Genomic DNA, 12604 nt, shown 5'->3' on the forward strand with positions numbered 1-12604 from the left:
TCTTGACCTCGTGATCCACCCGCCTTGGCCTCCCAAAGTGCTGGGATTACAGGCTTGAGCCACCGTGCCCAGCCCTTTTTTTTTTTTTTTTTTTTGAGATGGAGTCTCACTCTATCGCTCAGGCTGGAGTGCAGTAGTGCAATCTCGGCTCACTACAACTGCAACCTCCACTTCCTGGGTTTAAGCAGTTCTCCTGCCTCAGCCTCCCGAGTAGCTGAATTACAGGCATGCAATACCATGCCCAGCTGATTTTTGTATCTTTTAGTAGAGATGAAGTTTCACCATGTTGGCCAGGCTGGTCTCTATCTTCTGACCTCAGGATCTGCCCACCTCAGCTTCCTAAAGTGCTCAGATTACAGGCTTGAGCCACCTGTACCCAGCCTCTTCTTTTTTTTTTTGAGACAAAGTTTACTCTGTTGCCCAGGCTGGAGTGCAGTGGCGCAGTCTGGGCTCACTGCAGCCTCCACCCCCAGGTTCAAGTGATTTTCTTCCTGTGTAGCTGGGATTACAGGCAGTCACCACCATGCCCAGCCGTTTTAAATATTTTTAGTAGAGACAGGGTTTCGCCATGTTGGCCAGGCTGGTCTCAAACTCCTGACCTCAACTGCTCTGCCTACCTTGGCCGCCCTAAGTGCTGGGATTACAGGCCCAGCCAAATAAGGTCACATTCTGAGGATCTGGGTGGACGTGTCTTTTAGGAGCCACAATTTGACCCACTGTATCTTTCTTTCTGTGTTCCTGTGTCACACATTCTCTGGATCATTTATTTGTTCACCTACTGGGACTCCCAGTTCAGTGCCCTTTCTTCTAAGCCATTGCTTTCCAAAGTGCATGGCTTGGCTGGGGATTGGGGGTCATCACGCTGCCTTTTCAGACAGGGCTGCTTGAAGAGGGCCAGTCAGTGGTGTGGGGGCCAGCGTTAAGATCACAGGACACTCACTACCCTCCAACTGCCTTGCAGATTATCTGCCTGGACCTGTCAGAGGAAATGTCACTGCCAAAGCTGGAATCGTTCAACGGGTAAGAGGGACGTTTTAGGGCTTGGACATGCAGTCATGGCTGGGAGGGGCCGGCCCAAAAGATACAGGACTCTCACTCTGAAACTCACACCAGCTTGGTCTGGCTTCAGGCTTGGCAGTGTCAGAGAGTAACAAGAGCCAGGCGCAGTGGCTCATGCCTGTAATCCCAGTGACGGGAGGCTGAGGTCAGAGGATCACTTGAGGCTAGGGGTTCAAGAGTAGACTGGGCAACACGGACCCTATCTCTAAAATTTGAGACAGTGTGTCACTGTCTTGCCCAGGCTGGAGTGCGGTGGCGTGAGCTCAGCTCACTGCAACCCCTGCCTCCCGGGTTCAAGTGATTCTTGTGCCTCAGCCTCTGGAGTAGCTGGGATTACAAGCGTGCACCACTACACCCGGCTAATTTTTGTATTTTTAGTAGAGACACGGGTTTTGCCATGTTGGCCATGGTGGTCTCAAAACTCCTGATCTGAAGTCATCTGTCTGCCTTGGCCTCCCAAAGTGCTGGGATTGCAGGCATGAGCCACTGCACCAGGCCTCTAAAAGTATTTTTTTTTTTTTTTTGAGACAGAGTCTCGCTCTGTCGTCCAGGCTGGAGTGCAGTGGCTTGATCTCGGCTCACTGCAACCTCTGTCTGTTGGGTTCAAGTGATTCGCCTCCCTCAGCCTCCTGAATAGCTGGGACTGCAGGCACATGCCACCATGCCTGGCTAATTTTTGTATTTTTAGAAGAGATGGGGTTTCACCATGTTGGTAAGGCTGATCTCGAACTCCTGACGTCATGATCTGCCCACCTCAGCCTCCCAAGTGCTGGATTACAGGCGTGAGCCCACTGTGCCCGACCCTCTCTAAAAGTTTTTTTGGTTTTGCGTTTTTTTGAGACGGAGTCTTGCTTTGTCACCCAGGCTGGAGTGCAGTGGCGCTATCTTGGCTCACTGCAACCTCCACCTCCCAGGTTTAAGGGATTCTCCTGTCTCAGCCCCTGCCATTGCATTCCAGCCTGGGCAAGAAGAGCTAAACTTTGGGCTGGGTGCAGTGGGTCACGCTTGTAATCCCAGCACTTTGGGAGGCCTATGCGGGTGGATCACGAGGTCAGGAGATCAAGACCATCCTGGCCAACATGATGAAACCCCGTCTCTACTAAAATACAAAAAAATTAGCCAGGTGTGGTGGCATGCACCTGTAGTCCCAGCTACTCAGGAGGCTGAGGCAGGGGAACCGCTTGAACCCGGGCAGCAGAGGATGCCGTGAGCCGAGATCGTGCCACTGCATTACAGCCTGGTTGACAGAGCAAGATTCCATCCCCCCCCCAAAAAAACAGAGATATTGAAGATGACAGGTCCTTCCCTAGTGTGGCACTCGCAACTGCCCATGGCTGAGCAAAGTTCCTGCAGTGACTCTAGAGGGACCTCGAGCCCCATGCTGTGCAGAGGGACCCATTTGGAGAAGGCAGGCACTCAGATATCAGCCAGACCCAGGTTCTGGCTCAGCCGTGCCACCCCCATGCAGTGTAACCTGTACCTCCAAGGCCTTATCGTGGGGCTGGTGCTGCGTTCTGAGATGAGGGTAGCTGAGGGAACCTTCATTCCCCTCCACTCTCTGCCTCCCCAGCTCCAAAACCAACGCCCTCAACGTCTCCCAGAAGATGATTGAGATGTTCGTGCGGACAAAACACAAGATCGACAAAAGCCACGAGTTTGCGCTGGTGGTGGTGAATGACGACACGGCCTGGGTGAGGCTGCGGCAGGTGCGGGCAGTCCTGGGGTCCCCTGGGGACCGGGGAGCACCGCGCTGAGGCCTCTGCTTCCCTGCAGCTGTCTGGCCTGACCTCCGACCCCCGAGAGCTCTGCAGCTGCCTCTATGACCTGGAGACGGCCTCCTGTTCCACCTTCAGTATCCTTCCTGGCAGGGGTGTTCCGGTGAAGGGGACTGTCCCCTCCTTCATCCTTGGGCCTCGGGAAAGTCTGAGTCATGACTCGGGATGGCTGAGGTTCAGATCCCAGTTCTGCCAAGTCTGGGAAAGTCACCTCTCTGAGCCTCAGTTTCCCCATCTGTACCATGGAAGGCACAAAGCTACCTACCCCATGGAGATGCTGTAATGATACAGAAGCAGAAGTACCCGATTTGGGCCGGGCACGGTGGCCCATGCCTGTATCTCAGCAACTTGCAAGGCTGAGGCACAGAGTCACTTGAACCCAGGAGGTGGAGGTTGCAGTGAGCTGAGATTTGCCTCTGCACTCCAGCCTGGGCAACAGAATCAGACTCTGTCTTTAAAAAAAAAAAAAAAAGAAGTACCTGATTTCTACTCAGGAGGTCCAAAATTCACCCTCTACCTAATTTGGTATTTTTTGTAGAGATGGGTCTTGCTATGTTGCCCTGGCAGGTCTTGAATTCCTAGGCTCAAGTGATCAGTCCACCCAGCCCCCCAAAGTGCTGAGATTACAGGCATGAGCCACCGTGCCCAGCCTCATTCAGTTTTGAAACATAAATTAGATTTTATTCCATCTCTGCTTCAAAACCTCCCATGGCCCCCTGTGGATCTTATTGTTTATTTATTTATTTTCTTTTGAGATGGAGTCTCCCTCTTGTTGCCCAGGCTGGAGTGCAGTGGCATGATCTCAGCTCACTGCAGTCTCCACCTTCTGAGTTTAAGTGATTTTCCTGCCACAGCTTCCCAGGTAGCTGGGATTACAGGCATGTGCCACCATACCCGGCTAATTTTGTATGTTTAGTAGAGACGGGGTTTCTCCATGTTAGCCAGGCTGGTCTCAAACTCCTGACCTCAGGTGGTCTGCCCGCCTTGGCCTCCCAAAGTGCTGGGTTTACATGCATGAGCCACCGTGCCTGGCATAGCGTGGGTCTTAAAGTCATCTGGTGCCAGCACCCTATTTTGTGATCCATGCTGGCAGGAAACCAAGTCTCAGAGAGGGCAGGGAACTTGGCCAGGGTCACACAGTGCGTCTCCAGGGGTGCCGGGACTCTTCTGGCATCATGATGGGGGAAGCCACCTGTTGCGGCTCACGCATGCGCTGCTGCCAGCCTTCTCCTTAGCGTCCCCATCAGATCTGGAAGGACTTTTCAGCCTCATGTAAGTTCCCTGCGGGGAAATTCTTACTCACCTTCAAAGAGAATGATCACTTCTGGAAGAAGCTCCAAACAGCACAGAAATAATCTAGGGAACCATAAAGCCTCCTCCCTTGTAACCTCACCCTGAGCGATTCCTCATTTATCTGTCTTGGGAGCATGGGTTCTGGTGGGGATGCACGTGCTGCCAGGCAGCTCTAGCTGAAGGTAGTGATGGGGGATGCTCAGGACACTGAGGGTGGCCCAGGCGCGGTGGCTCGCACCCGGAGTCCCAGCACTTTGGGAGGCCGAGGCAGATGGATCACCTGAGGTCAGGAGTTCAAGACCAGCCTTGCCAACATGGTGAAACATGGTCTCTACTAAAACCCCAAAAATTAGCTTGGTGTAGTGGCACGCGCCTGTAACTCCAGCTACTCAGGAGGCTGAGGCAGGAGAATCACTTGAACCTGGGAGGCAGAGGTTGCAGTGAGTGGAGATCGTGCCATTGCCCTCCAGCCTGGGCAACAAGAGTGAAACTCCATCTTAAAAAAAAAAAAACAAAAAAACAAAAAACTGAGGGTGGTGAGAGCAGGCTTCAGCCTCTGGGTCATCGAGGCCTCTCCAGGGCAGCAGCAGAAGCCAGTCCGAGGGTGATGCTGGGAAGGTGCTCAGGGCAGAGGGAACCGCTCATGGGAAGGCTCAGAGGCAGCAGTGAACTGGGGAGCCATCACTGGGGCCTCACCTGCCCGTTGAGCGTCTGGTGTCTCTCTGAGGCTGATGAGGGGCAGGTCCCCACAGGCTGCTCTGATCAGTCCCACCTCCCGCCTCTGCAGCCAGCAGAAAACTGAGCTTCCGGTCACAGAGAACGTGCAGACGATTCCCCCGCCATATGTGGTCCGCACCATCCTTGTCTATAGCCGTCTACCCTGCCAGCCCCAGTTCTCCTTGACGGAGCCCATGAAGGTGGGTGAGGCCTGGGAGAGGGAGGGAGGCCTGCAGCTGTGAGGATGGTGGTTAGACACCACGCAAGCTGGGGTGCCTGGAGGCAAGTTCCTGGGGTCGAGGCAGAAATGGGGTTACAGTCATGGGGCTTGGGGTGACCCAAACCCCAGAGGCTAGTGTTCTTTACTTCCCCTGCAGAAAATGTTCCAGTGCCCATATTTCTTCTTTGACATTGTTTACATCCACAATGGTGCCGAGGAGAAGGAGGAGGAGATGAGCTGGAAGGTAAGAGGCCGCAGCAGGTGTGGGTGGCAGGCGGGTGTGGACAGGATGTTTTGGAACACGCCTGCACTGGGTCTGGGGTCTCCACCTCCATTTGGTGGCCCTGGAGCCCTGGTTACAGTAGGTCATGGGCATTCTGTCATCCAGCTTCGGGTTTCTCAGTTGTCAGCTGTGACTGACGGGGTGGGAGCCATTGGGACGATGGTTCCCAGCGACATGCTGAGTCCTGCCTCCCCCAACCCCAGCATTCCCTGCTTCTCTTTCTTTTTTTTTTGGAGACCGAGTCTTACTCTGTTGACCAGGCTGGAGTGCAATGGCACGATCTCGGCTCACCGCAACCTCCGCCTCCTGGGTTCAAGCTCTTCTCCCACCTCAGCCTCCTGAGTAGCTGGGATTACAGGTACCCGCCATCATGCCCAGCTAATTTTTGTATTTTTAGTAGAGATGGGGTTTCACCATGTTGGGCAGGCTGGTCTTGAACTCCTGACCTCAGGTGATCTGCCCGTGTCGGCTTCTCAAAGTGCTGGGATTACCGGCGTGAGGGGCAGTGCCCCGCCCCTTCTTCCCTTGCTTTCTGCTTTTGACCTCGCTGTGCCCTCAGCTTGGAACACCCATTCCTCCTGGACTCCCCAGGCCCTGTTGGGCCTTCACATCCCAGACCTAAACTAGCTGTAGGACTTGAGTAGGACTTACTTCTCTGAGCCTCAGTTTACCCATCTATGAACAGGGGAAACTGACACTAGCTCCTCCTCATACCTCAATACCCAAATCAAAAGTCCCTCCTCTAGGCCGGGCGCAGTGGCTCACACCTGTAATCCCAACACTTTGGGTGGCCAAGGCAGGCAGATCATAAGGCCAGGAGTTTGAGACCAGCCTGGCCAATATGGTGAAACCCCATCTCTACTAAAAATACAAAAATTAGCCAGGTGTGGTGGCAGGTGCCTGTAGTTGCAGCGACTCGGGAGTCTGAGGCAGGAGAATCACTTGAACCTGGGAGGCAGAGGTTGCGGTGAGCCGAGATCATGCCACTGCCCTCCAGTCTGGGCAACAGAGCAAGACTCCGTCTCAAAAAAAAAAAAGTCCCTCCTCTATCTAGCTGGGCATGGTGGTGTATGCCTGTGGTCCCAGATATTTGGGAGGCTGAGGCAGGAGACTTGCTTGAGCCCAAAAGATAGAGATTGCAGTGAGCTGTGATCAAGCCACTACACTCCAGCCTGGGCAACAGAGCAGAGACCCTGTGTCAAAAAATAAAAAGTGCCTCCTCTTAGAAGCCCTCCCTGTTTTTCAAGAAGGAGCAAAGTAGGGGCCAGGAGAATGTGTCTGTATCTGACTGTGTTTCTTCACACTGGGGACTCTTTGGGGACCATGACAGGGACCTCTTTAGGTCCCTAACTCTGGGTCCATGGCAGGGAATGTTTACTGAATGCGTAAATGGCTTCCGCTTGGCAAACTCCTCTTCACCCTTTAGAACCCACCCCAGATGTCCCCTCCTCCAAGAAGCCCTCCAGGGATATGAAGGAGCTATTGGGGTAACCTCTGCCTGAACAGCCCTTCACTGACCCCCTAGGACATGTTTGCCTTCATGGGCAGCCTGGATACCAAGGGGACCAGCTACAAGTATGAGGTGGCACTGGCTGGGCCTGCCCTGGAGTTGCACAACTGCATGGCGAAACTGTTGGCTCACCCCCTGCAGCGGCCCTGCCAGAGCCACGCTTCCTACAGCCTCCTGGAGGAGGAGGACGAGGCCACTGAGGTCGAGGCCACTGTCTGAACCTCCCCTGTACACCTGCACCTCCTTGTGCAAGGAAGCCTTTGGCCTGAAGGCTTGGTTCTCCAACTGGGCTCCTTGACACCTCGGGGGGTTCCAGGAGGCACCTAGGATGCCTTGCAGGGTCCTGGGAAGGAAACCCAGGATTCCAGGAGAGACCCCAGGAACTCTGGACACCTGTTTTCCGTGTTTCCCTGCCCATTCCCACTCCTAGTTTGCCATGGATAATTTCTGTCCTTTCCTGTGTGATTTTTGACATCAAAATAAAAACTTGAGAGTCGTTAACTGGAGTCCACGCCTGTCACTTTGTGTTAATTTGGATCATCTTGGTTGTAAGTGACAGAAAACTTATCCACTGAGCAAAGGTGAGCGGCTGCTTTCTTGGTGATGAAAAAGCCCCCGGGACGTGGAGGTTGCAGTGAGTTGAGATCGCACCACTGTACTCCAGCCTGGAGACAGGGCGAGAGCCTTACTCATTTAATAAAAAAAGAAAAATGTGGCTGGGCGCGGTGGCTCACGCCTGTAATACCAGCACTTTGGGGGACTGAGGAGGGCAGAACATGAGATCAGGAGTTTGAGACCAGCCTGAGTAACATGGTGAAACCCCACCTCTACTAAAAAAAAAAATTGCTTTGTGTGGTGGTGCGCGCCTATAATCCCAACTACTCAGGAGGCTGAGGCAGGAGAATCACTTGAACCTGAGAGGTAGAGGTTGCAATGAACCAAGAATGTGCCACTGTACTCCAGCCTGGGTGACAGGGCAAGACTCCATCGCAAAAGAACACAGAAAAATTCAAAAATAAAAATGCTGTAATCCCAGGATTTTGGGAGGCCGAGGTGGGCAGATGACGAGGTCAAGAGACCGAGATCATCCTGGCCAACATAGTGAAACCCCATCTCTACTAAAAATACAAAAATTAGCTGCGGGTGGTGGCTTGCCCCTATAGTCCCAGCTACTCAGGAGGCTGAGGCAGGAGAATTGCTTGAACCTAGGAGGAGGAGGTTGCAGTGAGCCAAGATTGTGCCACTGCACTCCAGCCTGGGTGACATAATGAGACCCTGTCTCAGAAAAAAAAAAAAAAACAGAGCCTTACTCTGTTGTCCAGGCTGGTCTCAACTCCTGCGCTGACAAAAAGAAAAAAGAAAAACGAGCAACAGCAAACAACTAGGCTCAAGTGATTCTCCCACCTCAGCCTCCCAAAGCGCTATAGTTAAAGGAGTGAACCAGGGCCCTTGGCCTGGGGGTTGAATATTGAAGCCTCTTATTTATTTATTTATTTATTTTCTTTCTGGGACAGAGTTTTGCTCTGTTGCCCAATGTAGGGTCCAGCCCTACAGGGTTCTGTGAGCCACTCCTGGCTGGTGCTGAGATGAGAAATTGTAGAAATATAAGACACAGAGATAGAGAAAAGAGTTTGGGCCCAGGGGTCCGCTGCTACCCAAATCGCGGAAACCAGCAGTGGCCCCGAATTCCTCGGGATGCTCTCTTATTGAGTTGTAAATCTGGGGGCAGGGTCAGTGGGGCGGGGCAATGATAGGGTCAAGCACATCACGTGTCATTGAGGTAGGGGCTCGGGAATTTCTGGCACCCGAATTGAGGTAAGGGGCATAATGGATCAGCACTTTTTCCATACTTGAAAGAACTAAAACATTAAGATTTATGTTACTATTACTGGTTATCTTTTCTAAGACAAAAGGAACCAGGTGGAGAAGCAGGGCGTGAGAGTGGGCATGGAATGGGACCACTGAAGCACAGCATCACATAGACACAGTTAAGCCCCCGGATGTCCGCGGGCTTCCCTGACAACTGTCAGGCCTTACCACAAGAGCTTGGAGAAGCGGAGTTTTCTCCTAACCTCCTCAGGAAGAAGATGTCTTGGCCATTTTGGACATCTCCTCTCCTAGCTGGCTAAACAGCAGGCGCTTTCCCAGAGCTGGCGCTGCCGCACAGCCGAGGTGCCCTTCAGCAGCCCTTATGCGGGCATGACAGAGGGCTTAGAGCATCTTGCCTTAGTGTCATTCATTTCACAATGTCACGCGAGGTTCACACTTCTGACCTAATAGGCATTAGTAAAGGAATTAGGATCACCTATGAATAACTAAGATCACATATAAATAACTAACTACTACCGTTATGTTTCTAGTTACTTTCTTCTTCATTATTTATATGGAAATAGGCTGAAGCCTTTCGCTCCTGCCTTGGCGCTTCTGGGATCTCCCCGATACAGCCCAGGCTGGAGTGCAGTGGTGCGATGACAGCTCACTGTATCCTCACACTTCTAGGCTCAGGAGAGCCTCGCAACTCAGCCTCCCAAGTAGCTGGGACCACAGGCACAAGCCGCCACATCCAGCTAATTTTTTCTATTTTTTGCGGGAACAGGGTTTATCCAAGTTTCCCAGGCTGGTCTCGAACTCTGGCACTCATGCAACCCTCCCGCCTGGGCCTCCCAAAGTGCTGGGATTGCAGGTGTTAGCCACCGTGCCCAGCCGAAGCCTCTCATAATGCCACGCGCCCTCCAAGAGGCCACCCTGGCAGAAGATTTTCCCTAATCTTCTGATTAGACCCAACGCCCTGGACACCCCGGACTTTCCTCATCGTAGCTCCACCCACCCGAGCAGGGGGCCTTCGTGTTTCCCGTTTTGAAATGAGATAATGGCACACCCGGTGGCATCCTCCCGCCCGGGCTCTTATCGGCGGCCCCAGCCCCTGCTTGAGCGCCTCTGGTTGTCTCGGGCTCCTGCGGACACTAATGCGTCCGAACCCCGATGTGGGCCCCGGTGCGGCGCGGGGCAGCCTGGCTGGGGACCCTGCTCAGCCCTGGAGAGGGGCGTCCCAAGCCGAGGGGCGGAGCGGCGCATGCCCACAAGTCCGCCGCGGGAAGTAGGAAATCAACTGTACAGGTGGTGCGCTTCGAACCCGGCCAGGACATGTGCTCCGCGGCCGGCCTGGCGCGCCGGTTGCGGGAGGCGCTGCGGGAGGAGGAGTCCTGGTGAGGGCGGGGCCGGGGGCGGGCCAGGAGTGGGGGTCTTTGGCCGGGGTCCACTCTGACCCCGGTGTTTGCAGGGCGGTGGAGGAGCTGCTGCGCCGCGGGGCTGACCCTAATCTGGTGCTGGAGGACGGCGCAGCGGCCGTGCACTTGGCGGCCGGAGCCAGGGACCCGCGCGGCCTGCGCTGCCTCGGGGTCCTACTGCGCCGAGGCGGGGACCCCAACGCTCGGTAAGGCGGAGCCTGGGCCGGCGGCGGGGTCTCCAGAAAACGAAGTCTGGGAATCCGGAAAGGGACGCCCCACTATCCGGGGCCAGGGCCTCAGGGCCCAAGGGTAGGGTTTGGGGGATCTAGCAGAGGGAACTTGGGGGATCCAAGGGCAGGGGCTAGGGCTCGAGGGAGGCACTGGGGTCCCAGACCGAGGGCGGGGAATGGGACTGCGCTAGGAACAAAATGAGGATCAAGGGTGCAGATGTGGGGGTTGAGGCTCCAGGGTCAGACGGCAGAGGTTTGGGTCCTGGCCTGAGGTCATAGCTTCTAGGTTCCAAGGGCAGTGTCCCAGGCTGGACGGTGGAGATGGGGGGCCGAGAACTAAGACTCCAGGTCCCCAGAGCGGAGATTGGGGTTCCTGCCGGGAGGCTGAGTCCGCAATGACCCCTCTTGCGCTGCTGCCCTAGATCTGTCGAGGCGCTGACACCGCTGCATGTGGCCGCCGCCTGGGGCTGTCGCCGCGGCCTGGAGCTGCTGCTGAGCCACGGAGCTGACCCGGCGCTGCGCGACCAGGTTGGCAGGCATTGCGCGGGCAAAGAAAGGCTGGAGAGCCCAGAGGGAGGGAGGCAGGGAAGGGAGAAGGGCCTCGGACGCCCCCTGCTGACCGCGCCGCTGTAGGACGGACTCCGGCCGCTGGACCTGGCCCTGCAGCAGGGACACGTGGACTGCGCGGGAGTCCTGCGGGATCTCCACACGCGGACCGGGACCCGGACGATCGGGGCAGAGACCCAGGAGCTGGAGCCTGCGCCTGGCAGTGAGTAGGGCCTGCGGGGCTGTTGGGGCTTGACTTCTGCACCAGTCTCTGGCATCCACTGTTTCCCCCACCTCACCCATTGGTTGTGACTGTCTCATGTCCACTGTCTGTGGCCAGCTCTTTCTGTCTCAGACACTCCGATGTCCTTTTTCTGTCTCTCTGATCCTATTCCTGTCCCTGTCTCATCCCCCTTGCTCCCCTCTCTGGCCCTCACTCTCACCTGCAGCCCCGGGCCTCTCTGGACTTCCCGATAAGACGCTGGACTCCATCGCACAACAAACGCAGCCATGCAGAGGTGACAACAGGGACATGGGCTTAGAAGCTGACCCCGGACCCCCCAGCCTCCCCGTTCCCCTTGAAATTGTGGACAAAGATGGGAGCTCAGCATCCCCTCCAGGGCACTGGGATTGCGGTTCCGACGCCTCTTTCGTCACTGCATTTGAGGTCTCTGGAGCCGAGGACCCAGCCTTGGACACTCCCCCCTGGGCTGGTTCATTGCCACGGACCAGGCAGGGGCTCCTGCATGTTGTCCGTGCCACCCAGAGGGTACCTAGTTTTCAGGACACAGAGGCAGAACTGAATACCCGTCTGCAGGCGCTGACTCTGACCCCACTAAATGCTGCCGGCTTCCAGTCTTCCCCCTCCTCCATGCCTCTCCTGGACAGCACGCCGGCTCGTAGCCCCCCACACACACCACCCCCTGGAGCCTCTAACTGCCACTGCTTTCGGGAGGACAAGGCATCCATTGATAGTGACATGGCCACGCTCTGGCTGACAGAGGACGAGGCAAGCTCTCCAGGTGGCAGGGACCCTGTCGCCCCTTGCCAGCACCTGCCAGTGCCTACTCTGTGTGACCTGGAGTTGCCGCAAGGGCTTCAAGCGCTTGGTGAGAATCCGGGCCCCGTCACACCCTTCCCTCGGCAGTTCTACCTCCAACGGCTGCAAGAAGCCCAGATTGCCCCTGGTTAGTCTCTCCCAGGCACACGGAATCCAGGGAGCCTCCAGGAATCTCCCCGAGAACCCCAGCTCTCCGTCCAACTTTCCTCCTCATCTTACAACCATCCTTCCTCCATCTCCCTTGACTCCCAGGCCCAGACTTTGCAGGGCACAGCCTCGAACTGGCCGCAGCCCTGCAGACCGGCCGTATTCCAGATGCCCAGGCAGATGAAGACGCATTGGTCCAGCAGTTTGAGCGGCCAGATCCTGCCAGGAGGTGGCGGGAGGGGGTCGTGAAGTCTAGCTTCACGTATCTGCTGCTAGACCCCAGGTACTCAGAGCAGGAAAGCCCCAGAAGTAGAAGCTAGAAAATTTGGGAATTGGCTTTTATTTGCTGTGTGGCCTTAGGAAAGGGACTGGTCCGCTCTCATCAGCTTTTTTTTTTTTTATTAAAATTTTTTTTTTTTTAGACATAGGGTTTCACCATGTTGGTCAGGCTGGACTTGAACTCCTGACCTCAGGTGATCCACCCCCCTCAGCCTACCAAAGTGCTGGAATTACAGGCATGAGCCACTGTGCCTGGCT

General features: G+C 55.3%; 2 protein-coding genes across 10 annotated transcripts in view; both read left to right on the forward strand.

Annotated features, from left to right (window-relative positions):
• Window positions 1–7363, forward strand: part of BABAM1 (BRISC and BRCA1 A complex member 1) — a 10110-nt gene extending 2747 nt beyond the window's left edge. For 2 of the 5 annotated variants that reach the window (XM_037728761.1, XM_037728760.1), the window contains exons 3-9: window positions 962–1020; window positions 2630–2750; window positions 2833–2911; window positions 4058–4106; window positions 4915–5044; window positions 5222–5308; window positions 6873–7363. In XM_037728761.1, coding sequence (XP_037584689.1) covers window positions 962–1020; window positions 2630–2750; window positions 2833–2911; window positions 4058–4106; window positions 4915–5044; window positions 5222–5308; window positions 6873–7076 — 729 coding nt within the window. In that variant the 3' untranslated portion in view covers window positions 7077–7363. The remainder of the gene's footprint in view (window positions 1–961; window positions 1021–2629; window positions 2751–2832; window positions 2912–4057; window positions 4107–4914; window positions 5045–5221; window positions 5309–6872) is intronic. The other 3 variants (XM_017501219.2, XM_017501218.2, XM_017501220.2) reach the window with 2 other exon arrangements.
• A 2467-nt stretch (window positions 7364–9830) lies between these two features.
• The window catches only part of ANKLE1 (ankyrin repeat and LEM domain containing 1), a 5236-nt gene continuing 2462 nt past the window's right edge, over window positions 9831–12604 (forward strand). The window contains exons 1-6 of one of the 5 annotated variants that reach the window (XM_017501224.2): window positions 9831–10063; window positions 10138–10290; window positions 10737–10842; window positions 10948–11083; window positions 11310–12047; window positions 12173–12350. In XM_017501224.2, the coding sequence (XP_017356713.1) occupies window positions 9840–10063; window positions 10138–10290; window positions 10737–10842; window positions 10948–11083; window positions 11310–12047; window positions 12173–12350 (1535 nt within the window). In that variant the 5' untranslated portion in view covers window positions 9831–9839. The remainder of the gene's footprint in view (window positions 10064–10137; window positions 10291–10736; window positions 10843–10947; window positions 11084–11309; window positions 12048–12172; window positions 12351–12604) is intronic. The other 4 variants (XM_017501227.2, XM_017501223.2, XM_017501222.2 and 1 more) reach the window with 4 other exon arrangements.

Source organism: Cebus imitator, unplaced genomic scaffold (genome assembly GCF_001604975.1).
Source record: "Cebus imitator isolate Cc_AM_T3 unplaced genomic scaffold, Cebus_imitator-1.0 Scaffold280, whole genome shotgun sequence".
Taxonomy (NCBI): domain Eukaryota; kingdom Metazoa; phylum Chordata; class Mammalia; order Primates; family Cebidae; genus Cebus; species Cebus imitator.